Source organism: Grampus griseus (assembly GCF_964374135.1).
Source record: "Grampus griseus genome assembly, chromosome: 2".
Classification (NCBI taxonomy): domain Eukaryota; kingdom Metazoa; phylum Chordata; class Mammalia; order Artiodactyla; family Delphinidae; genus Grampus; species Grampus griseus.
In genome coordinates this window covers 35,074,152-35,101,286 of record NC_139018.1, presented here as the reverse complement: position 1 = coordinate 35,101,286, position 27,135 = coordinate 35,074,152, and the positions used below count along the sequence as shown (strand labels likewise).

General features: G+C 36.0%; 1 protein-coding gene across 6 annotated transcripts in view; it reads left to right on the top strand.

The window, feature by feature from the left end:
• The window catches only part of GPHN (gephyrin), a 627,058-nt gene that overhangs the window by 237,787 nt on the left and 362,136 nt on the right, over positions 1-27,135 (top strand). For all 6 annotated transcript variants that reach the window (XM_082648862.1, XM_082648860.1, XM_082648864.1 and 3 more), the window contains exon 4: positions 25,161-25,253. In XM_082648862.1, coding sequence (XP_082504988.1) covers positions 25,161-25,253 — 93 coding nt within the window. The remainder of the gene's footprint in view (positions 1-25,160; positions 25,254-27,135) is intronic.

Here is a 27,135-nt window from a genome sequence, read left to right as displayed (position 1 = left end):
TTGCATCAAAAATATTGGACTCACACAGTCTACACGGGGACGCTCCCACATAAAAACACCCCTTCAAGATCACAGTAGATAACTGTTTTTCCTAAATTCATAGAGACAGAGAAAGTTAAGTAAAATGAAAAAGCAGAGGAATTAATCCCAATTAAAACAAGAGAAATCCCCTGAAAGAACAAATAATGAAATGTCTCACCAGTCTACAAGACCCCGAGTTCAAAAAGGAGGTAATAAAAATACTAAAGAAATTAAGAAAGATTATCAATAGAAATGCAGGTTATTATAACAAGGAAATAGAAACTATAAAGAGGAACCAATCAAAATTAGAAAACTCAATTGCCAAAATGAAAACCAATCTAGAAGCACTGAATAACAGAATAAATAACACAGAAGAACAAATAAGTGATCTGGAAGATAGAATAATGGAAATCACCCAATCAGAACAGCAGATAGAAACATGAAAAAAAAATTAACATGTGAGATCTATGGGATAATATAAAGTGTGACACCCTACCCATGATAGGGGTTCCAAAAGGTGAAGGGGGGATTAAAAACGTATTTGAGGGCTTCCCTGGTGGCGCAGTGGTTGAGAGTCTGCCAGTCGATGCAGGGGACATGGGTTCGTGCCCCGGTCTGGGAAGATCACACACGCTGCAGAGTGACTGGGCCCGTGAGCCATGGCCGCTGAGCCTGCACGTCCAGAGCCTGTGCTCCGCAACGGGAGAGACCGCAACAGTGAGAGGCCCGCGTACCGCAAAAAAAAAAAAAAGTATTTGAAGAAATTATGGCTGAAAACTTCCCAAACCTAAAGAAGGAAACAGATGTCCAGGTACAGGAAGCACAGAGGATACCAAACAAGATGAATCCAGACAAACCCACACCAAGACATCATAATTAAAATGGCAAAAGTTAAAGAGAGGATTCTAAAGGCAGCAAGAAAAAAACGAAGAGTCAATTACAAAGGAACTCCCATAAGGCTATCAGTTGATTTTTCTGCAGAAACTTTGCAGGGCAGAAGGGAATGACATGATATATTCAAAGTCCTGAAAGGGAAAAGCCTGCAGCCTAAGATAATCTGCCCAACAGATTATCATTTACAATAGAAGGAGAGGTAAAGAATTTCTCAGACAAGATCATTCTTTAACACCATTCTCAAAAATAAGCTCAAAATGGATTAAAGACCTAAATGTGAGACCAGACACTGTAAAACTCCTAGAGGAAGGCATAGGCAAAGCACTCTTTGACATAAATCACAGGAATATCTTTTTCGATCCTTCTCCCATAATAATGGAAATAAAAACAAAAGGAAACAAGTAGGACCTAATTAAACTCAAAAGCTTTTGCACAGCAAAGAAAACCATAAACAAAACGAAAAGACAAACGACAGATTAAGAGAAAATATTTGCAAATGATGTGACCAATAAGAGATTGGTCTCCAAAGTTTACAAACAGCTTATGAGACTTAATATCATCAAACAACCCAATCAAAAAATGGGCAGAAGACATAAATAGACATTTCTCCAAAGACATACAGCTGGCCAAGAGGCACATGAAAAGATGTTCAGCATCACTAATTAATAGAGAAATGCAAATCAAAATTACAATGAAATATCACCTCACACCAGTCAAAATGGCTATCATCAAAAAGTCTACAAACAATAAATGCTGGAGAAGGTGTGGAGAGAAGGGAACCCTCCTACACTGTTGCTGGGAATGTAAATTGGTACAGCTACTATGGAGAACAGTATGGAGGTTCCTTTAAAAAATAAAAATAGAGGTACCATATGACTTTGTAATCCCACTCCTGGGCATTTATCCAGAGAAAAACATGATCTGAAAGGATACATGCACCCCAATGTTCATTGCAGCACTATTCACAATAGCCAGGACATGGAAGCAACCTAAATATATCGACAGAGGAATGGATAAAGAAGATGTGGTACATATATACAATGGAATATTACTCAGCCATTAAAAAGAATGAAATAATGCCATTTGCAGCAACATGGATGGACCTAGAGATTGTCATACTGAGTGAAGTAAGTCATACAGGGAAAGAGAAATATCCTATGATACCCCTTATATAAGGAGTCTAAAAAGAAATGGTACAAATGAACCTATTTACAGAACAGAAACAGACTCACAGACTTAGAGAAGGAGCTTATGGTTATGCGGGGGGGGGGGAGGATGAGGGGAAGGGATAATTAGGGAGCTTGGGATTGACATGTACACACTGCTATATTTAAAATGGATAACCAACAAGGACTTACTGTGTAGCACAGGGAGCTCTGTTTAATGTTATGTGGCAGCCTGGGTGGAAGGGGAGTTTGGGGGGAGAATGGATACATGTATATGTATTGCTGAGTCCCTTTGCTATGCACCTGAAACTATTACAACATTGTTAATTGGCTATACTCCAATATAAAATAAAAAGTTTAAAAAAAGAAGAATTTCTCAGACAAACAAAAACTAAAAGAAGACAGCAATAGTAAATGTACCCTAAAAGAAATATTGAAAGGTCTTCTCTAAATAGAGAAGCATGAATCTCTAGGAAAGGGAATATCACAATGGGAATGGCAAATTTATAAAAAGAATTGACAATCACTTAAATAAGCTAGTACAGAGCAACAACAATAAAAAAGCTAATCGAAAAATGAACAGAAGAGCTAAATAGACCTTTCTCCAAAGAAGACATACACATGGCCAGGAGACACATGAAGAGATGCTTAGCATTGCTTATTAGAGAAATGCAAGTGAAAACCATGAGATACCACTTCACTCTAGTCAGAATGGCTATCATCAAATAATATATGCTGGAGAGGGTGTGGAGACAAGGGAACCCTCATACACTGTTGGTATGAAAGTAAATTGGTGCAGCCACTATGGAAAAAAGTATGAAGTTTCCTTAAAAACTAAAAATAGAGCTTCCATATATAATCCACCAATTCCACTCCTGGGCATATATCCAGAAAAGTTGGAAACTCTAATTCAAAAATCTGTATGCACTCCAATGTTTATAGCAGCACTATTTACAATAGCCAAGACATGGAAACCACCCAGGTGTCCATCAACAGACAATTGGTTTAAGGTGATGTGGTATATATATATACACAGTGGAATATTAATTAGCTCTAAAAATGAATGAAATATTGCCATTTGCAGCAAAATAGATGGACCTAGAGAATATCATACTCGGACAAGTAAGACAGAGATAAACAAATATTACATGATTTCACTTACATGTGGAATTTTAAAAATAATACAAATGAATAAATATAGAAAACAGGAACATATTCACAGACATAGAAAACAAACTTATGGTTACCAAAGGGGAAAGGGAGGGGGAAGAGGGATAAATTAGGAGTATGGTATTAATAGATACAAACTACTAAACATAAAATAGGTAAGCAACAAAGATTTACTGCACAGGGAACTGTATTCAATATCTTGTAATAAAGTATAATGGAAAATAATCTGAAAAAAGTGTATATAACTGAGTCACTTTGCTATATACCTGAAACTAACAGAATATTATAAATCATCTATACTTCAATTAAAAGAATAGAATTATTCCTCTTAAAAAACAAAAACAGGGCATTCTCTGGCGGTCCAGTGGTTAAGACTTCACCTTCCAATGCAGGGAGTGCAGGTTCGATGCCTGGTCGGGGAGCGAAGATCCCATGTGCCTCACTGCCAGAAAAACAAAACATAAAACAGAAGCAATATTGTAACAAATTCAATAAAGACTTTAAAAATGGTCCACATCAAAAAAAATCTTTAAAATAACAAAGAAACGAGAAACAAGCAACAACTGTTAGCATCAACTTTTTCAGAGCTCTATTTCAGAAAATAGTTAAAGGTTTATAGCAGCCAAGCAAACACTGAATCAATAATTTTGATTTGTTTGGGGTGATGAAAAAGCTTTGAAAAGAGATAGTCATGATAGTTGCACTGCATTGTAAATGAAATTAATGCCACTGTGTCACTGAATTGTGCACTTAAAAATGGTTAAGATGGCAGGGTTTATTATATAAATATTTCATCACAATAAAAAACTTTTTGAAAAGAAAAGTAGAGTTATGTGTTGGTAATTTGCTACAACATGTGTGAGTCTTAAAAACACTATGGTAAGTAAAAGAAGCCAGTCACAAAAGACCACATGTTGTATGACTCCAATTGTGTGAATGTCTAGAATAGGCAAATCCGTAGAGACAGAAAGTAAATTTGTGGTTGCTTGGGCCCTCCCAGTCTGAGAAGTAGTGACTGCTAATGTTTGCCAGGTTTCATTTTGGAGTGTTGGTAAATTCTAAAATTATATTATGGTAATGGTTGCACAACCTTGTGAATTTATTAACAACCAATGAACTGTATACTTTAAATATACAGCTTTATGATATGTGAACTGTATCTCAGTAAAGCTCTTTAAAAAAAAAAAGATTATGAGCTCACACAAATAAAGTTTCTTAAGTAAGCCTAATCCATGGGATGGGCTAAATAGTGAGAAAATGTAAAAGGATTGGTAAGTAATAATAGACCTTAAATATAATAGACACTAATATAGACCTTAAGTGTGTATAATTAGTTTTACCATTCCTGGTCTTAGTGTATTTGAAGCAGATCAGGGTGAACTGGGATTAGGAAATAAGAAGACAGCCAAGAAATACTAAATTATGTAATCTGGATGCATATTCACCTTTACACTGTTTACTAAGTGATAGATCATTACTGCCTGAATGTGTGTGAATATTGTGTGACCTGCTAGAGCTGTTATATTTAATCTTTTGGAGGTTATGGATACCTTGACCCTTGTCTCTCCAGAAGATCCTCATAGGTATATACTTTTGGATGTGATTTTACAAGAAATGTAAATCATGGACCATGGTAAGAACATAGAGCCTTATTACTCTAATGAAATAGCCTGAGTTGGATAAAAGATTTAGGAGTTCTTGAGTGAGAAAGTTGATATAAAGAATTAGACACAGAGAGAGAAAGAATGTAAGACAAGAAAAGAGCCCTCTGAAACCATGGTAAAAATGGGTAAAGAGCTGGGAATCTATAGAGACCAGAGTTTTATTACTACCATCTACCAGTACTAATTAAACAAATCTCTTACTATAGAAGAACAAAATACATTGGTAAAGCATATGAATAGGGGATAATGAATAGAAAGAGTACCAGTAGTGATAACAAAAATAAAACCATATTCTAATAAACATCTATGTTTGCTTTCTTAGCATCCCAGCTGTTCATTCTAATATTATTTTCCATTACCTCATTGAAGTATGGAAAGTATACTCTTCGGGAAAAAAAAATTAGAAAAATAGAACAAATATGTTTGTTCTATAAACAAACAATAGAACAATCTTTTTTGTTCTATAAAGATTTTAATCATTAAAAAAATTAGCTTCCCTGAAGCAAGAGTTTATATTGACTGTTTTCCATTGAGATTCAAGAATCTTAAGGCTAAAGGTCGAAGAAGAAGATGCCATCATCCCCTTTTCTCTTAGATCTTGTTATATCTTTAGTATGTAAACAAATCCACACATATATTGTTATTCCAAATGTTCAACCTTGGAAGCAGCATTTTTCTATATTTCTATTGGCTATATTGATTCTGTAATCTGGAATCTTACTGAACTTTGATTGTTATCAGGCTAGTCATATAAATATCTCATAAATTTAGTGTGATATCTCTATAAAATGGGATAAATATTCTTGCAATTATCTCATGGGATGAGCAGATTTGTCCTTACCTTGCGGAGTTCTTTAGCAGTGGGCCACAATATACCACCCTAGACCTAGAAATCTAAATGTATCTATAGTAGAAAAGGAATGATGGTACAAGTAACACACACACACAAATTGAGCAAAGTGTAAATACTGTAGCAGTGTGTTCTGTGTGTGAATGTTTCTCAGTTGTTTTTAACAACTTTGGGGACCTAGTATACTAATGTGATAAATGGTTCTCTCTCCTCTTTCCAAAGCCCTGTTAGTTCTGATTGAAATATATGGAATACCTAATGTTGAATTGCTCTCAAACTATTGGTCATATGTCTGTTTTGTCTTGTTCTGTTTTTTACTCTGTTGAGGTATAGTTGCTTCATCATGTTGTGCTAGTTTCTGCTGTACAGAGAAGTGAATCAGCCATATGTATACACATATCCCCTCCCTTCTGGATTTCCCTCCCATCTAGGTCACCAAAGAGCATTGAGTAGAATTCCTTGCACTATACAGCAGGCTCTCAGTAGTTACTCTGTTCCATACATAGCAGTGTATACATGTCAATCACAATCTCCCAGTTCATCTCACACCCCCTCCCCCCTGCTTCCCCTTTTGGTGTCCATACGTTTGTTCTCTATGTCTGTGTGTCTATTTCTGTTTTGCAAATAAGTTCATCTGTACCATTTTTCTAGATTCAACATATATGTGTTAATATACAATATTTGTTTTTCTCTTTGACTTACTCCAGTCTGTATGATAGTCTCTAGGTCCATCCGCGTCTCTACAAATGACCCAATTTCGTTTCTTTTAATAGCTGAGTAATATTCCATTGTGTATATGTACCACATCTTCTTTATCCATTCACCTGTCGATGGCCATTTAAGTTGCTTCCATGTCCTTGCTATTGTAAATAGTGCTGTAGTGAACATTGGGCTTCATGTGTCTTTTTTAATTATGGTTTTCTCAGGTATATGCCCAGTAGTGGGATTGCTGGGTCATATGGTAGTCCTAGTTTTAGCTTTTTAAGGAACCTCCATACTGTTCTCCATAGTGGCTGTATCAGTTTACATTCCCACCAACAGTGCAAGAGCATTCCCTTTTCTCCACAACCTCTCCAGCATTTGTTGTTTGTAGATTTTCTGATGATGCCTGTTCTAACCGGTGTGAGGTGATACCTCACTGTAGTTTTGATTTGCATTTCTCTAATAATTAGTGATGTTGAGTATCTTTTTATGTGCCTCTTGGCCATCTGTGTGTCTTCCTTAGAGAAATGTCTATTTGGGTCTCCCGCCCATTTTTTGATTGTTTTTCTGATATTGAGGTCAATGAGCTGTTTGTATATTTGAGAGATTATTCCCTTGTCAGTTGCTTCGTTTGCAAATATTGTCTCCCATTCTGAGGGCCGTCTTTTTATTTTGTTTATGGTTTCCTTTGCTATGCAAAAGCTTTTAAGTGGGGGAGACCTTCAAAATGGTGGAGGAGTAAGATGTGGAGATCACCTTCCTCCCCACAGATACATGAGAAATACATCTACATGTGGAACAACTACAGAACACCTACTGAACGTTGGCAGAAGACCTCAGACTTCCGCAAAGGCAAGAAACTCCCCACATACCTGGATAGGGCAAATGAAAAAAGAAAAAACAGAGACAAAAGAATAGGGATGGGACGTGCACCTCTGGGAGGGAGCTGTGAAGGAGGAAAAGTTTCCACACACTAGGAAAGCCCTTCACTGGTGAACACGGCTGATGGGCAGGGGGGAAGCTTTAGAGCCACGGAGGAGAGCACAGCGACAGTGGTGCAGAGGGGAAAGCAGAGAGATTCCCGCACAGAGGATCGGTGCCGACAAGCACCCACCAGCCTGAGAGGCTTGTCTGCTTACCCGCTGGGGTGGGTGGGGACTGGGAGCTGAGGCTCAGGCTTCAGCGGTCAGATCCCAGGGAGAGGACTGTGGTTGGCTGTGTGAACACAGCCTGAATGGGGCTAGTGCACCACAGCTAGATGGGAGGGAGTCCGGGAAAAAGTCTGGAACTGCCTAAGAGGCAAGAGACCATTGTTTCGGGGAGCGCAAGGAGAGGGTATTCAGAGCACCACCTAAATGAGCTCCAGAGACAGGCGTGAGCCCTGGCTATCAACTCGGACACCAGAGACGGGCATGAAATGCTAAGGCTGCTGCTGCCGCCACCAGGAAGCCTGTGTGCAAGCACAGGTCACTATCCATACCTCCCTTCCTGGGAGCCTGTGCAGCCCGCCACTGCCAGGGTCCCGGGATCCAGGGACAACTTCCCTGGGAGAATGCACGGCGTGCCTCAGGCTGGTGCAACGTCACGCCGCCCTCTGCCGCCGCAGGCTCACCCCTCATTCCATACCCCTCCCTCTCCCCGACCTGAGTGAGCCAGAGCCCCCTAATCAGCTGCTACTTTAACCCCGTCCTCTCTGAGCGAAGAACAGACGCGCTCAGGCGACCTACACGCAGAGGCGGGGCTAAATCCAAAACTGAACCCCAGGGCCTGTGCGAACAAATAAGAGAAAGGGAAATTTCAGCAGCCTCAGGAGCAGTGGATTAAATCTCCACAATCAAATTGATGTACCTGGCATCTCTGGAATACCTGAATAGATGAGGAATCATTCCAAAATTGACGCAGTGGACTTTGGGAACAGCTGTAGTCTTGGGGTTTGCTTTTTGCGTCTAATGTGTTTCTGGTTTTATGTTTATCTTAGTTTAGTACTTAGAGTTTCTTATCATCAGTAGATTTGTTTACTCCTATGGTTGCTCTCTTCCTTTTTTTAAAAAAATATATGTTTTTCTTTCTCTTTTTGTGAGTGTGTATATATATGTATGCTTCTTTGTGTGATTTTATCTGTATAGCTTTGCTTTTACCATTTGTCCTAAGGTCTATCTGTCCATTTTTTTTGTTTGTTTGTTTTTTTGCTATGGTTTTCAGTGCTTGTTATCATTGGTGGATTTATTTTTTGGTTTGGTTCCTCTCTTCTTTCTTGCATTCTTTTTTTTCATTTTTTAATAACTTTAATTATTTTATTTTTAATAATTTTTTAATATTAATAACTTTATTTTATTTTCATTTCTTTTTTCTTTCCATTTTTCTCCCTTTTCTTCTGAGCCATGTGACTGACAGGGTCTTGGCGCTCTGGGTGGGTGTCAGGCCTGTGCCTCTGAGGTAGGAGATCCGAGTTCAGGACATTGGTCCACCAGAGACCTCCCGGCTCCACATAATATCAAACGGTGAAAGTTCTCCCAGAGATCTCCATCTCAATGCAAAGACCCAGCTCCACTTAACGACTAGCAAGCTACAGTGCTGGACACTCTATGCCAAATAACTAACAAGACAGGAACACAACCCCACCCATTAGCAGAGAGACTGCCTAAACTCATATTAAGGTCACAGGCACCTCAAGACACACACCTGGACGCAGCCCTGCCCACAAGAAAGACAAGATCCAGCCTCATCCACCAGAACACAGGCACCAGTCCCCTCCACCAGGAGGTCTCCACAACACACTGAACCAACCTTAGCTACGGGGGGCAGACACCAAAAACAATGGGAACTACGAACCAGGAGCCTGAGAAAAGGAGACCCCAGACACAGTAAGTTAAGCAAAATGAGAGGACAGAGAAACACAAAACAGATGAAGGAGCAAGGTAAAAACCCACCAGACCAAACAAATGAAGAGGAAATAGGCAGTCTACCTGAAATAGAATTCAGAGTAATAATAGAAAAGATGATCGAAACTCTTGGAAATAGAATGGAGAAAATACAAGAAACATTTACCAAGGACCTAGAAGAACTAAAGAGCAAACAAACCATGATGACTAACACAATAAATTAAATTAAAAATTCTGTAGAAGGAATCAGTAGCAGAATAACTGAGACAGAAAAACAGATAAGTGACCTGGAAGATAAAATAATGGAAATACCTACCACAGAACAGAATAAAGAAAAAGAATGAAAAGAAGTGAGGATAGTCTCAGAGACCTCTGGCACAACATTAAATGTACCAACATTGGAATTATAGGGGTCCCAGAAGAAGAAGAGAAAAAGAAAGCGTCTGAGAAAATATTTGAAGAGATTATAGTTGAAAACTTCCCTTATATGGGAAAGGAAATAATCAAGTCCAGGAAGCACAGAGAGTCCCATACAGGATAAATGCAAGGAGAAAAGCACCAAGACACATATTAATCAAACTATGGAAAATTAAATACAAAGGAAAAATATTAAAAGCAGCAAGGGAAAAACAATAAATAACATACAAGGGAATCCCCATAAGGGTAACAGTTGATCTTTCTGCAGAAACTGTGCAAGCCAGAAGGGAGTGGCAGGACATATTTAAAGTGATGAAAGGGAGAAACCTACAACGAAGATTACTCTACCCAGCAAAGATCTCATTCAGATTCGACGGAGAAATTAAAACCTTTACAGACAAGGAAAAGCTAAGAGAATTCAGCACCACCAAACTAGCTTTAATACAAATGGTAAAGGAACTTCTCTAGGCAGGAAACACAAAAGAAGGAAAAAACCTACAATAACAAACCCAAAACAGTTAAGAAAATGGTAATAGGAACATACATATCGATAATTACCTTAAATGTAAACGGATTAAATGCTCCAACCAAAAGATGTAGACTGGCTGAATGGATACAAAAACAAGACCCATACATACGCTGTCTACAAGAGACCCATTTCAGACCAAGGGACATATACAGACTGAAAGTGAGGGGATGGTAAAAGATATTCCATGAAAATGGAAATCAAAAGAAAGCTGGGGTAGCAATTCTCATATCAGACAAAATAGAGTTTAAAATAAAGATGATTACATGAGACAAAGAAGGACACTACATAATGATCAAGGGATCAATCCAAGAAGAAGATATAACAATTGTAAATATTTATGCACCCAACATAGGAGCACCTCAATACATAAGGCAAATGTTAACAGCCATAAAAGGGAAAATCGACAGTAACACAATCATAGTAGGGGACTTTAATACCCCACTTTCACCAATGGACAGATCATCCACAATGAAAATAAATAAGGAAACACAAGCATTAAATGATACATTAAACAAGATGGACTTAATTGATATTTATAGGACATTCCATCCAAAAACAACAGAATACACTTTCTTCTCAAGTGCTCATGGAACATTCTCCAGGATAGATAATACCTTGGGACAAAAATCAAGCCTAGGTAAATTTAAGAAAATTGAAATCGTATCAAGTATCTTTTCCGACCACAGAACTTTGAGTCTAGATATCAATTACAGGAAAAAACCTATAAAAAGTACAAACCATGGAGACTAAACAATATACTACTAAATAACCAAGAGATCACTGAAGAAATCAAACAGGAAATCAAAAAATACCTAGAAACAAATGACAATGAAAACACCACAACCCAAAACCTATGGGATGCAGCAAAGCAATTCTAAGAGGGAAGTTTGTGGCAATACAATCCTACCTTAGGAACCAAGAAACATCTTAAATAAACAATCTAACCGTACACCTAAAACAATTAGAGAAAGAAGAACCAAAAAACCCCAAAGTTAGCAGAAGGAAAGAGGTCATAAAGATCAGATCAGAAATAAATGAAACAGAAATGAAGGAAACAATAGCAAAGATCAAGAAAACTAAAAGCTGGTTCCTTGAGAAGATAAACAAAATGATAAACCATTAGCCAGACTCATCAAGAAAAAAAGGGAGAAGACTCAACACAATTAGAAATGAAAAAGGAGAAGTAACAACTGACACTGCAGAAATACAAAGGATCATGAGAGATTACTATAACAACTATATGCCAATTAAATGGACAACATGGAAGAAATGGACAAATTCTTAGAAAAGCACAACCTTCCGAGACTGAACCAGGAAGAAATAGAAACTATAAACAGACCAATCACAAGCACTGAAATTGAAACTGTGATTAAAAATCTTCCAACAAACAGAAACCCAGGACCAGATGGCTTCACAGGTGGATTCTATCAAACATTTAGAGAAGACCTAACACCTATCCTTCTCAAACTCTTCAAAAATATAACAGAGGGAGGAACAGTCCCAAACTCATTCTACAAGGCCACCATCACCCTGATACCAAAACCAGGCAAAGATTTCACAAAAAAAGGAAAACTGCAGGCCAATATCACTGATGAACACAGATGTGAAAATCCTCAACAAAATACTAACAAACAGTCCAACAGCACATTAAAATGATCATGCACCATGATCAAGTGCGGTTTATCCCAGGAATGCAAGGATTCTTCAATATACGCAAATCAATCGATGTGATACACTGTGTTAACAAATTGAAGGAGAAAAAACATATAATCATCTCAATAGATGCAGAAAAAGCTTTCGACAGAATTTAACACCAATTTATGATAAAAACCCTCCAGAAATTAGGCATAGAGGGAACTTACCTCAACATAATAAAGGCCATATGTGGCAAACCCACAGCCAACATTGTTCTCAATGGTGAAAAACTGAAACTGTTTCCTCTAAGATCAGAAACAAGAGAAGGTTGTCCACTCTCACCACTATTATTCAACATTGTTTTGGAAGTTTTAGACACAGCAATCAGAGAAGAAAAAGAAATAAAAGGAATCCAAATCGGAAAAGTAGAAGTAAAGCTGTCACTGTTTGCAGATGACATGATACTATACATAGAGAATCCTAAAGATGCTACCAGAAAACTACTAGAGCTAATCAATGAATTTGGTAAAGTAGCAGGATACAAAATTAATGCACAGAAATCTCTTGCATTCCTGTACACTAGTGATGAAAAATCTGAAAGGGAAATTAAGGGAACACTCCCATTTATCATTGTAACAAAAAGAATAAAATACCTAGGAATAAACCTACCTCAGGAGACAAAACACCTGTATGCAGAAAACTGTAAGACACTGATTAAAGAAATTAAGGATGGTACAAACAGATGGAGAGATATACCATTTTCTTGGATTGGAAGAATCAACAGTGTGAAAATGACTATACTATCCAAAGCAATCTACAGATTCAGTGCAATTCCTATCAATCTACCAATGGCATTTTTCACAGACTAGAACAAAATATTTCACAATTTGTGTGGAAACACAAAAGACCGCAAATAGCCAATGCAATCTTAAGAAAGAAAAATGAAGCTAGAAGAATCAGGCTCCCTGACTTCAGACTCTACTACAAAGCTACAGTAATCAAGACAGTATGGTACTGGCACAAAACAGAAATATACATCAATGGATCAGGATAGAAAGACCAGAGATAAACCCACGCACATATGGTCACCTTATTTTTGATAAAGGAGGCAAGAATATACAGTAGAGAAAAGACAGCCTCTTCAATAAGTGGTGCTGGGAAAACTGGGCAGCTACATGTAAAAGAATGAAATTAGAACACTCCCTAACACCATACACAAAAATAAATTCAAAATGGATTAAAGACCTAAACGTAAGGCCAGACACTATCAAACTCTTACAGGAAAACATAGGCAGAACAGTCTATGACATAAATCGCAGCAAGATCCTTTTTGACCCACCTTCTAGAGAAATGGAAATAAAAACAAAAATAAACAAATGGGACGTATGAAACTTAAAAGCTTTTGCACAGCAAAGGAAACCATAAATAAGATGAAAAGAGAACCCTCAGAATGGGAGAAAATATTTGTAAATGAAGCAAGTGACAAAGCAGTAATCTCCAAAATATACAAGCAGCTCATGCAGCACAGTATCAAAAAAACAAAAAATCCAATCCAAAAATGGGCAGAAGGCTAAATAGGCATTTACCCAGAGAAGTTATACAGATTGCCAACAAACATGAAAGTATTCTCAACATCTCTAATCATTGGAGAAATGCAAATCAAAACTACAGTGAGGTATCACCTCATACAGGTCAGAATGGCCACCATCAAAAATGTACAATCAGTAACTTCTTGAGAGGATGTGGAGAAAAGGGAACCCTCTTGCACTGTTGGTGGGAATGTAAATTGATACAGCCACTGTGGAGAACATTGTGGAGGTTCCTTTAAAAACTAAAAGTAGAACTACCATACGACCCAGCAATCCCACTACTGGGCATATACCCTGAGAAAATCATAAATCAAAAAGAGTCATGTACCACAATGTTCATTGCAGCTCTGTTTACAATAGCCAGGACACAGAAGCAAGCTAAGTCTCCTTCGACAGATGAATGGATAAAGAAGATGTGGCACATATATGCAATGGAATATTACTAAGCCATAAAAAGAAACGAAATTGAGTTATTTGTAGTGAGCTGGATGGACTTAGAGTATGTTATACAGAGTGAAGTCAGAAAGAGAAAAACATATACCATATGCTAACAGATATATATGGAATCTGAAAAAAAAAAATATATATATATATATATCTGGTTCTGAAGAACCTGGGACAGGACAGGAATAAATACGCAGACGTAGAGAATGGACTTGAGGACACGGGTTTGGGGAAGAGTAAGTTGGGATGAAGTGAGAGAGTGGCATGGACATATATACACTACGAAATATAAAATAGATAACTCGTGGGAAGCCGCCGCATAGCACAGGGAGATCAGCTCGGTGTTCTGTGACCACTTAGAGGGGTGGGATAGGGAAAATGGAAGGGAGATGCAAGAGGGAGGAGATATGGGGATATATGTATGTGTATAGCTGACTCACTTTGTTATAAAGCAGAAACTTACACACCATTGTAAATCAATTATGCTCCAGTAAAGATGTTTAAAAAAAAAACTTTTAAGTTTCATTAGGTGTCATTTGTTTATTTTTGTTTTTATTTTCATTACTGTAGGAGGTGGGTCAAAAAAATCTTGCTGTGATTTATGTCAAAGAGTGTTCTTCCTATCTTTTCCTCCAAGAGTTTTATAGTGTCCAGTCTTATATCTAGGTCTTTTATCCATTTTGAGTTTATTTTTGTTTATTGTGTTAGAGAGAGGAAACTAGTCTTAGAATCCTACGGGAAATTTTGGAGGGAAGCTTTTTTATTAGTTTGTTTTCCATATTTTAACCATTCTGTTTTCCTAGGTAGCAAATACTTGACTGATTGGAGAAAGCCTGAAATTGCATTTCTTATATTAGGTAGATTCCTAAGTTTTCCTATTGGAGTCATCTTGAGATAATATGTTTGATTTCCTATTATTTATTTCAATGTCCTTTCAGAGTTCTAGTCAATCTTAGGAAAAGCTTTATGTCGGTAGCATCATCACAATTTATTCACGTAACCTATTATATAAGATCACTCAAGAGTACAGATACGCACAAGATATGGCTCTTAAGCTTAGTGAAGGCCTTAGGGAAAATAGGATAAAAAGGTCAAAAGACATATCTCTTAAATCCATTTAGGTCTATAAATCATTTGATTATTCTCTTTTGCAGTTTATCTTTTAAAAAATGTCATTTCGATTTTGACCTATCATAATTCATGCTAAGAAGATTACCATGAACCCTGAACTCTACTGATATCTTCTAAGGTAATTAACTTGTGGAGAAATTCCATACTTAGACAGTGTAACTCTGACAGAAATAATGTTGAAAAGTAACAAAAGTAATCATTTATTCAGCCCTTGCTATGTCTGAAGTATTCTGCCAAGTGCTTAACTTCCATCTGTGATATTCCATCTTTAGGAGCAAGTCCTTGGTATTCTGTGAAACAATTCAAGTTACTAATTCCTCATCGTAACAGTGTTCCCACACTATTGTGATAATTGAAGAATGTGGACCCGGGTTACCTTCTTTCAGAACAATACACTGGAGATGCCCAAGCACAAATTATTTATACTTGAATAATTAGGCATGTGATATAGTTGTATCTACTCATTTCTATTTCTTTCAGCAGTGAGAGGATTCATATACTGTTACCTAGTTAAGGTTGAGAAAATAATACTGATAAAAGACATTTAGTAGCACAAGAAAAGGATTATCATAAGTAATATTTATCTGCTGTCCACAACCATTTGACACAATCAGTGCAAGGTCTTACATTATGTTAATGAAGATCAACAATGGTTAGAACTCTAATCACTCACATTCTTTAAAATAAAGATATAAGTAGTACATACAGTATTGGAAAACTATATAGTGTTTGGTGTCTAAATGTATAGAAGTAAACTGAAATTGGTCCAGGGGTTAAGAATCAGACAACTTGAATAAAAGAACAGCCCTCACTTTCTTACAAGGGAGAAGGAACAATTAGCCTGAAATAGCACCTGGGTTGACATTTTTTGTGGGTGTAAGAGAATAACGAATGATGATTTGAAATGAAATAAATCTTAGTTTTGAGATATTCTCTACATAAGAGATGTTCTAAGGATTATGTAAACATGCATACATATATTTTTTTAATTAATTTATTTATTTAATTTTGTCTCCGTTGGGTCTTTGTTGCTGCACGCAGGCTTTCTCTAGTTGCGGCGATCGGGGGCTACTCTTCAACACAGCGTGCAGGCTTCTCATTGCCATGGCTACTCTTTGTTGCTGAGTATGTGCCCTAGGTGCTAGGTACGTGGACTTCAGTAGTTGTGGCACGCGGGCTCAGTAGTTGTGGTGCACGGGCTTAGTTGCTCTGTGGCATGTGGGATCCTCCCGGACCAGGTGTCGAACCCATGTCCCATGCCTGCATTGGCAGGCGGATTTTTAACCACTGTGCCACCAGGGAAGTCCAACACATATATATATTTTTAAAAATAGATGTTTTGAACGCATATAATGTTCATATACATGGAAATGGAAAATATAAATGTATGAAAAATTATGGATGAGTACTCCTTGGATAAAGCCACCTGCTTCCTTTTTATCTCTACAACCCCCGAAATATCTCAGAAACCCTTATACTTCTCATTTTAATCACTTGCTATGCTCTTTAGTCTAATAGATGATACCTATTGTTTGCATTTACTTTTTTAAGAGCTTAGTGAAAGCTTCAGCTATGTTAACAAATATTTAGAAAATGTGTTGCTGTTTTCTCCAATGAAGAAATGTTATTTTTAAAACGTTTTAAGGAAATATATTTTAGAATATTAATTTTAAAGTGGCTTGGAGTAGATTGACAAAGCCAAAAAGGACCAGAGAGAGAGATTTTAAGCCCAGATAATACATGAATACAGATAAGGTGATACTAATGGACAAGGAATGGGAGGATCTGCTTAATAAATGAGAAGTTAAAACAATTCAGGAGACAACTTGGAAAAAATGACGTGAAAGAAGAACTTAAGAAAATTCTCCTAAAATATTAAAACATGCTTAAGTTACTTGGATATTTAAAATTGTTCACATTAAGTTATCTTGTTAGTGGAAATGATACTGCGTTATTTATAAAAACTAGTAACTGCAGAGTTTAAAAGAATCTAGGAAACAAAATTCTAACTGATTTAAAAATTTTCCATTTGAAGAATTTTAGTGGATTTTGAACCTATTTGTTAATATTTTCAAAGTAACATCTTCCAATTATTTTGTAGAAACAACTAATTAATATTATAAAAGATGGAAATTTATTAACCCCATTTCAAAAAGGCACTTGCGTGTTTGGTGGATGAGATTGAAAAAATAAATGTTGTGTAATGATGTAGTAAATATAGGTAAAGTACTTCTTCCATTTCAGTCTAGTTATCTTTTAAAACTATTTTTTACTTTTTAATTACCATATCACAAAATATCAAACCAAGATTTTCTAAAATAACGCGTATTAATCACATTGCTCTCACAAAAACATTGTTGAGAACTTTTTGCGCATTATTTAGTAAAATAAAATGAAAAGCTATTTAAAATATTATGTCATCTTTATCTCATCTTTTTAAAATTTTTATTTAAGTGTGATATACTACATGCTTTTCCAGTGGTTTGTGAAAATAACATTCAGAAATTGTTTACTGATAGAGATACATGATCAACCTTTTGGAGGTTACTCTCAGAGATGAGACATGTAAACATGTAAATTTCTTTAAACTGTGAAAAGTGCTTTCCAGAGGAACACACTCCGGGAACAAATTGCCTGGAGGCATTAGAGGAGACTTTACTGAGATGACCCTAAGACCCTGTTTCATTATGTACACATAGGAATTTTTCAGGTGGTTATTTCACAGCTCTTTAGTAGACCAAAGAAAAATGTAACATTTCTCAAATGATTTTATTTTGGTGAGGTCTGCTTAATTCAATGATTCATGTTTCTGTCAATAAATGTAGAGAAAAGAAGAAAATGTATTATTTTAGATTTAGATCTAGATGAGTATGTGACTTCGGGCGGACGTAGAGAAAGATGGCTTGTCTAAACTTAATTCCTCATATCTCTTACTGTCCCATTTTTCTCTTTATTGGGTTTTTCACTCTTGGGCAAGAGAAAAGTATTGCTAAAAACCTCTGTAGTGATAGTTTTCATCCTAGTTATGGTAGAGAAACTGTTATATATTCATAAATATGTAATATCTGTAAAAAACTTTTCTTAACATGGGCATCCCTCTTTCATAGCACTAACCGTGATATATTGATGTACCATACTATATTAATTTGTTCGTACCTCTGAGCTCTTTGATATCAAGGACATTTGTCATGGTTTTTTTTTCCCCCCATTCCTACATTTTCCTGCACATACTAGGCATTGGTATGTTTCTTAAACTGAATAATTAAATGCTACAATCACTTTCGTGAGACTTTATGCCAGTTTTTTTAAATGTAACTCACATCAAGTTCACTTTCAAAGCTATTTGGAAATTTATTATAAAGTTTGTATGAACTTATGACTAATAAGATATAAATTGGAAATAGCCAGAGAAAGAGAAGGATGCAAAAATGCTAATTATTAAAATAGTTATCTGTACTGTATTTGTTGCATTAAAAACCACCACAAGGGCTTCCCTGGTGGCGCAGTGGTTGAGAGTCCGCCTGCCGATGCAGGGGACACAGGTTCGTGCCCCGGTGTGGGAAGATCCCACATGCCGCGGAGCGGCTGGGCCCGTGAGCCATGGCCTTTGAGCCTGCGCGTCCGGAGCCTGTGCTCCGCAACAGGAGAGGCCATAGCAGTGAGAGGCCCGGGTACCGCAAAAAAACACAAAACAAAACCCACCACAAAACTTAGTGACTTAAAACAACAATGACTTAGTATTTCTCACAAATCTGTAGATTTGCTGGTCGCAGGTAGGTGTATCATCTGGTCTTACCTGGAATCACTCATGTGGCTGAAATAATTCGTTAGCTCAGCTATGGCTAGAGAATCTAACATGGCCTCAGTCAGATGTCTAGGGCCTTGCTGCTATCTGTTTTGCTAGGCCTTTCTCTCCACATCATCTCTCACCATTCCATGATTTAGCCTGGGCTTCCTATCATGTTAATAGAAGTATACCAAAAGAGTGAAGGCAGAAACTGTGAGGCCTTTTGAGACATAGGCTTCAGAACTCACACACCATGACTTCTGCCCCATTCTGTTGGCCAAAGTCATAAGTCCAGTCCAGATGCAAAGGTTGTAGAAATACATTCCACCTCTTGATAGGAGGACTTATAAAGAATATGTGACCATATTTAATCTTCCACAATAATACATGAGTTGTTGCTAAGTATAAAATTTGTTTCTCAGCTGGCTCATAATGAGGGGGAAATGAGACATTAAAGTACTAGCTACCAGAATGAAGAACTAATACCAGAAGAATCCATTTTTTTCTTCCAGTTTTATTGAGGTACAATTGACATGCCGCACTATATAAGTTTAAGGTGTACAGTATAATGACTTGACTTACATACATCATGAAATGATTACCACAATAAGTTTAGTGAATAGAAAGAAATAGAAACAAATTTTTCCTTGTGATAAAAACTCTTATGACCTACTCTCTTAACATCTTTCATATATAATGTATGGCAGTGTTAGTTGTAGTTATCATGTTGTACATTATATCCCTAGTACTTATTTATCTTATAACTAGATTGACCACCTTTATCCAATTCCCCCTCCCACCACCCCTTGCCTCTGATAACCACAAATCTGATCTCCCTTTCTTTAAGTTTGTTTATTTTTGAAGTATAATTGACTTACAACACTATGTTAGTTCCTGAAACAGGACAGAAAATTAAATTTTTAAAATCCCTTTAGTTAATAATAATACATGGGAATTATAAAGAATTCCAAAAATACAAAAAAACTAAAATAAAAAGAGTAAAAAATAAAATGCACTTCAAATCTAATTACCCAGAAATAATTATTATTAAGATTAATTGTAAAACATTCTAACATCTTTCTATGTCTATATTACAGGTAGAAGAATGGATGAATGAATGTTTAATTGAGTAAAAGATACAGCTATATGAAATTAGGATAATTCTCTAAAGTTAATACAGAATAGCATTTTATTTCATTTAAACAGAGGGAAAAGAAAATGAATGAAAAGAGCATATTACAAGAGATATTATTTGCTAAACAGAGATCTCTCTAAAGTTAAAAAAAAATCACGAAAATCATTAATAGGTTACAGTCATAGTTTTAACTTTTTAAACCTTAGGGTTGGTTGAAAGATAAGGAAGCTAGCACTGTTACATTTCCTTCTAACTACCCTCTCCTTGCCTTCAAATTTCTGCTTATTGTATGGTTATCAAAAAAAAAAAAAAAAAAAAAAACCTGCTTGAACAATATCCAGTCTTCAATCTGAGCTTATTTTATAAACCATTGCAGAGACGTAGGAAGAAAGATGAAGTCAGCCCAGAGTATATCAGATCTTGACAGACTTGCACAAAGGAAAATAGAGGAAGCGAGGGAATAGAGACAACATATCGTCTTTTATAGAATGCTCTGTTTTTCTCTGTGAGATTTTATTAAATGTCCAGTACTAGAGTTTTTCTACCTAGATAAGGGTTTAACTCACCGTTTATGTGGGGATATCATTGGGTTTCAGATTAGTTCCCCAATTCAGTGTGCATTTGTTCCTGGAACCTTCAACTTGATCACAGAGATTCAACCCCTTGTTTCATTTGTTTCTCACAGCAGCTGCTTTCAAGATGAAAAGATAGTTTCTTTCAGTTTACATCTCTCTAGATTTGAAGGTATTAGTGAGAATTTTTATGATTCGGATAATTCACCATTATGACTTCTTTGGGAGCCAGAACAGCATTATGAGCCTCAACCCTGCTGCAGTATGCTTCTCAAAGACCATTTATTTCTGTCGTTGACCACCCAACTTTTGAGATTTATGACATAAAGCTGTATATTTTTCCCCATTTGATCATTGCTGGTGGAAGTTTTTTCCTCTAGTTTGTACTCTTTTTTGTTGTTGTTGATTTCTGTTAGATATGGAGAGGCAGAAATTCTTTGTTACAGCTTGATCCTACTGTGCTAACCTGTAAGCTCAAGGCAGTAAATTTTTAAAGAAATACCTTTTATGTAAGGGAAAATAACCATTAAAATAGACAATGTCTTCAGCCTCAGTTTTGCAACAGATGGCAGAGGAATTTTTCGTAATGATGGTTTATGTAGAACTCCTCAATGACATACTACCTGGTAGCAGCCAGGTATATCTCAAAATGAAAGGTATCTTATAGGTGCAGAAACATATATGATGAGATAAATTGCTTTCAGGTGATCTAACATGATAGAAAAGTAAGACTCACAATATCCTGAGTGGTACATGGTTAGAAAGCATGGCTTAGTCCAGTTTAACGTGCATATATAGCACCTTGAGGAGTCTTTCTAAAATTGCAGATCCTGAATCAGTAAGTCTTGGATGGGACCTGAGATTCTATATTTCTAACAAGCTCCCTGGTAAAACAAATGTTGCTGGTCTTCAGATCATACTTTTAGTAGCAAGGTTCTTGACTAGACTCACAGCACCTATACTTGACTAAATCCTTGAGGCCAGGGCCTTATTTGTCTTTAGATCCCTGTTATCTAATGAAGTGCCTGAATAAAAGGCACTTTATTGTTAAATAAACGAACTGATGTGTTAAATAAGTATATGACCACTAGGTGTCTGGAAGACTCGTATTTTATATTAATGGTTGAGAAAGAATCCTTATGTTTTGGAGACCAGCTGAGTGAATGATAAGATTGCTGTTTTCTTTTAAAAGTCCAAAATCCTAACTAAGATTTTTGCTCAGTTGAAAAACTGTGGTACATCACACAGCTACTTTGGACCACAAAATATTACTTTTCAAATACTAGAACATATCCTTAACTGAGCTCAAGATATCAAATTTTATTTAAATGAAAGAAAATGTATAGAGTATGTGTTATCAGTTATCCATCCTGGGAATAGAAAAATTTAAGTAATATTCCTGTGGTGCAACTAATCTTAAGCTATGACATCTTTGTGGGCCCACCCAGTTGGGTTAGCTGTGAAGTTCACCTTCAGATAACTGAACTTATTGTCTCTTTAAGCTAGTAGTTCTCAACTGGTTGGCAGCATTTTAAAATTACCTGGGAAGCTTTTTAGAATCCCGATTTCCAAGCTGTACCGCAGAAATGAGACCCAAGCATCAGTATTTTTACAAGCTCCACAGATAATTCCAGTGTATAACCAAAGTTGAGAACCATTACTGGACTATGACCTCTTTAAAACCAGGGTCAGTCTTTCACTTATTTTTTAACTCTTAACACCTAAGACATGGTATAGGTCCTCAGTAAATGTTTATTTAATCAATGGATGAAATATGTTATAAGAATTATTGCCTGTTGCCAAACAATAGCATTCTTCACTCTAAAGGGACTATTTTGCCTATTTTTATTGGCATCTTGAAATTTGAAAAGTTTGAATTGCCCTCTTGGTATTGACAATACTGAAAATTAGTATTTGATATAATTTTTTTTTTTTAGTGCTTGAGCTGTTTTTTGTTGATACAAGTTGGATTTCACATCACTTTTTATCAAGATCTGATACAAATGGAGGTGTGGTCAAAGACTAGAATGCTGTGGCACAAACACTTCAGTAATATGGAATATTACAAAGAAATCTAAAGTTTCTAAGGTCTATTAGTGGGAAGACAAGATCAGTTCATCTCATTGCTGAGTTATGGAGTCAACTATGTATTTTTTTATAGACCAGAAATAATAACTACTTAGAATGATGAGTATTTTTGCTTTTCTAATTTCTAAATAAATAGAAGAGCAAAACACTGGAAATTTTAAGTTTGATTTGTGAAACCACCACATAATCACCTTTATTATAATAATCATTGATTTTGTTTGTTTTTGTTTTTTTAACATCTTTATTGGAGTATAATTGCTTTACATTGTTGTGTTTGTTGCTGCTGTATAACAAAGTGAATCAGCTATACGTATACATATATCCCCGTATCCCCTCCCTCTTGCGTCTCCGTCCCACTCTCCCATTCCTACCCCTCTAGGTGGTCACAAAGCACGGAGCTAATCTCCCTATGCTATGCGGCTGCTTCTTACTAGCTATCTGTTTTACATTTGGTAGTGTATATATGTCCATGCCACTCTCTCACTGCGTCCCAGCTTACCCTTCCCCCTCTCCATGTCCTCAAGTCCATTCTCTATGTCTGTGTCTTTATTCCTGTCCTGCCCCTAGGTTCTTCAGAATCATTTTTTTTTTTAGATTCCATATATATGTGTTAGCATATGGTGTATGTTTTTCTCTTTCTCACTTACTTCACTGTGTATGACAGACTCTAGGTCCATCCACCTCACTACAAGTAATTCAATTTTGTTCCTTTTTATGGCTGAGTAATATTCCATTGTATATATGTGCCACATCTTCTTTATCCATTCATCTGTCGATGGACACTTAGGTTGCTTCTGTGTCTTGGCTGTTGTAAATAGTGTTGCAGTGAACATTGTGGTACATGACTCTTTTTGAATTGTGGTTTTCTCAGGGTATATGCCCAGGAGTGGGATTGCTGGGTCATATGGTAGTTCTGTTTTTAGTTTTTTAAGGAACCTCCATACTCTTCTCCATAGTGGCTGTATCAATTTACATTCACATCAACAGTGCAAGAGGGTTCCCTTTTCTCCACACCCTCTCCAGTATTTATTGTTTATAGATTAACCATTGATTTTTTGTGTGTGTGAGCTTTCCTCAGAACAAAATTATAACTATATCAGTGGTGGGAGTTCTTCAGTTAGGCTCTAGTAGTCTATATTTTATGTCTTTTTAAAAATAGTTTGTTGCCATTAATTAATCACAGCAGGGGAAAAAATCTCCTTCATTAGGAGTTTTGCGCTCTCCATTCCTGTGATACCAGGATAAAATAAAAATGAGTGAGAAAAGGGAAAAAAATCATTTAAAAATCCTGAATTGTCCTTCTGAATAATTATCATGCATTTTGTCTCACTGATGAATTAGAGAACTGAGGACATTGTATTTTACCTATAGATATCAGCCTGCTACTGGTATTTCACATCTAATTATCAGTACATAAATGATATAATTGTATTATTAAGTTTTGGACCTGACTTGTATAAAGGTAATGAAACAATAAAATACCAAAGCAAATATTTAATTATAATTTAAATGAGCACTTAGTAGTGCTTTTTAATAAATAGCCAAAATGTAGGATGGATGAATAGAACTAGCAATAGAGTAAGCAGAGATCCTTGTCCCACTTCTTTACAAACTAGCTGGGTAACTTTGAGTAAATTATTTAACCACATTGTACTTCAGTTGTCTTATCTGTAAAATGAATAGACAAATCTACTAAGGTCTCTACCAACTCCAGAATTTTATGGTATGTAATTCTAATCTCAACTAAGTGTCATAATATTGGTGTGGAAAAAGAGAAACTTTAACCAATCATTTATTCCTACACCTTTCCTTTAAGGCAACTATGTAAAATAACATCCTGAAAAACGTAAAACTTTCCTAAACCACTTGAAACTTAGGAAAAAAAAATATTGACTCAATCATAGGCAAAATATAGAGGAACATCGTCCAACAGCTCTAAGTTTAAATTCTAGCTTTTTCCCCTTCTAGTTCGTGAGCCCATGAGCAAGTATATTTCTTGATCTCTCTGAGTCTCTTAATGAAAAAAAACAATGAGTCTGTTTCCTTAAATATAAAATTGAAGTGTGAATATTTACCTGACAGGATTGCTATACTTATTAAATAATGAGATCATATAATTAGAAATAGTGCTCAATTTTTTTAACCTGAATATATTTTGAGTGGCTGACAAGATGTCAGACATGCCATTTAAATACATAATGAATATTAATTATAAACTATTTATGCTATTTCCTGTGTTACATTTACTTTCAAGAATATGATGGTTGCATCTTCATTTTCTATAATGTATAAAATGCATACCCAAAACTGCAGTGTCTTTTGATTAACAGTGGAAACTGTTCCATGAATTGTGCTTCACATTTTTCTTAATGAGTGTTGAAAAGAATCTGTTTCTTCACTGTATACGAAGTATTTCAGTATGTGAATGTTTTAAGTAGGCAGGCAAGTCCTTCTGCATGTGAAAATATTATTGTTTTCTTTCAGGAAACCCTGATAGATTGGTGTGATGAAAAGGAACTTAATTTGATACTAACAACTGGAGGAACAGGGTTTGCGCCACGAGATGTCACTCCAGAGGTGAGATAGTATATGCTTTTCTGATATTCAATGAGTAGACTATTATGTTATTTTTAATCCTTTTTATTCTTTTTATATGATTTATGTAATTTTGCTAGACAGAACAAGAGACCTGTGGTTCTAAGAATGTGAACATTTTGCTGTGGGAGAATCATTATATTAAAAAAAAACTGTCTTGACTTCTTGTCTTTGGACTTAAACTAGAAATTATCTAAACTGAGGAAGATTGAACTGGTCCAGAAGGTAATCCTGCATTTGCTCAGTGGTCTGTGGTATCGGCTGAATTTCAGGCATATTGCCAAAGTAGGTAATAGCAGAACTCTGACTCAGCATGGCATCTGGTCTGATGTGCTTTGTTAATATAATTCAAAATGTTTCTGATTTGTCTTGAGATACCCTTGTCATTGGTCTCAAGTAGGATGACTGCAATAGCATATTTATACCAATTTTATAGTATTTGATGAGAAAGTTATATATTCCATAATTTTAAATGTGAATTTAAATGCAGAATTTAATAAGCCAAAAGGCAGAATTAATCTCTAGGCTTCATGCCACAAGAATTACCTTCAACCTTGCACAGGAAAAAAAATTAGGGAAAGAATGAAGAATAGACAGTGCTCAGTGATACAGGGGGAAAGTCCTTCTTTCTTTTTAAAGAAGCCATAAGCTTCATGTGTCACTTCAGAGTCATATGCAAACTTATATTAATACTTGTGACATTGTTTCCTTTACCTCCCAGAAAAGTGTTTCTTGGCTGAATTTCAAGCTACTGTTAACTGGTTTTTTATTTCCAAATCAGTGCACCATTGTGTCTCCTATCTTATTCATAGCAAGATACTTTTGCTCAGTACCTATTAATTATTGTCCTTACTCTAATATAGCAGTTTTCAAACTTTAGCTTGTACCACAGTTAGAGGTAAAACAGATTGCTGTGTCTCACCCACAGTGTTTCTGATTCAGTCAATCTGCAGTGGGTCCCAAGAATTTGTGTTTCTAGTAAGGCCCCAGGTAACACACATGTTGCTGGCCCATAGACCATGCTTCCAAACTTTGGGAACCATTGGCTCTAGTATGTGAAAATGCACATTGTTTTAACAAGTTTTAAAATGTTTTCTATTCTTCTATGTAAAAATCATGGCACAGAAATTTTTGGAATATTATTATAATTAAGCTTATAAATAAAGTCATTTTGTTAAGCAATTAGAATAGAATTCTGGGAGATTGTTAGCTTCAACTACTTAAAAAAGAAGTAATTCTTATATAGCTTCTGGGTCCTAAGGGGAAATGGTCCTTTGGCCAATTTTTATATTTCTTTTAAACTGTGAGACTAACTTAAAAAGTACAATTGCAGGGGAGCCATCTCCTGTAAAGGTGTGTTTATGTTTTGTTTTGTTTGTAAGAAAATCTCCCACATATGTGAAGACATTGATTTTTGGAGTTTGAGTGTTGGGTTAAGTGTTTGAAGTAAATGACCCTGGTTTTATATATCCTTGTTGTTTGTGTACTGGTTTGATATTTTCATAATATTACTTTTATATCAGAAAAGTAAAAAAAAGTTACCATAGAATTCATTCATAACCAGTTAACAAAATTATTTTTAATTGTGGGAAAATAATTTGCATCACAAAATTAAATATTTTGTATTCTGTGGAGTTTCAAGTTAATACCAAAACACTAGGTTGCAAATCCAAACTTTTAAATTCTGGCTCTGCTACTTGCAACACGGTGAGTGTAGACTAATTATTAAATCATTCTGTGCCTTAATTTCCTATAAAATGAGGGAAATGAAAGTGCTTATCTACCAGGGTGGCTGTGAGGTTTCAATGAGAACTATTCCTGGCATTTTAGTAAGCACTATGTAAGGGTTAACTTATAAGGGTTA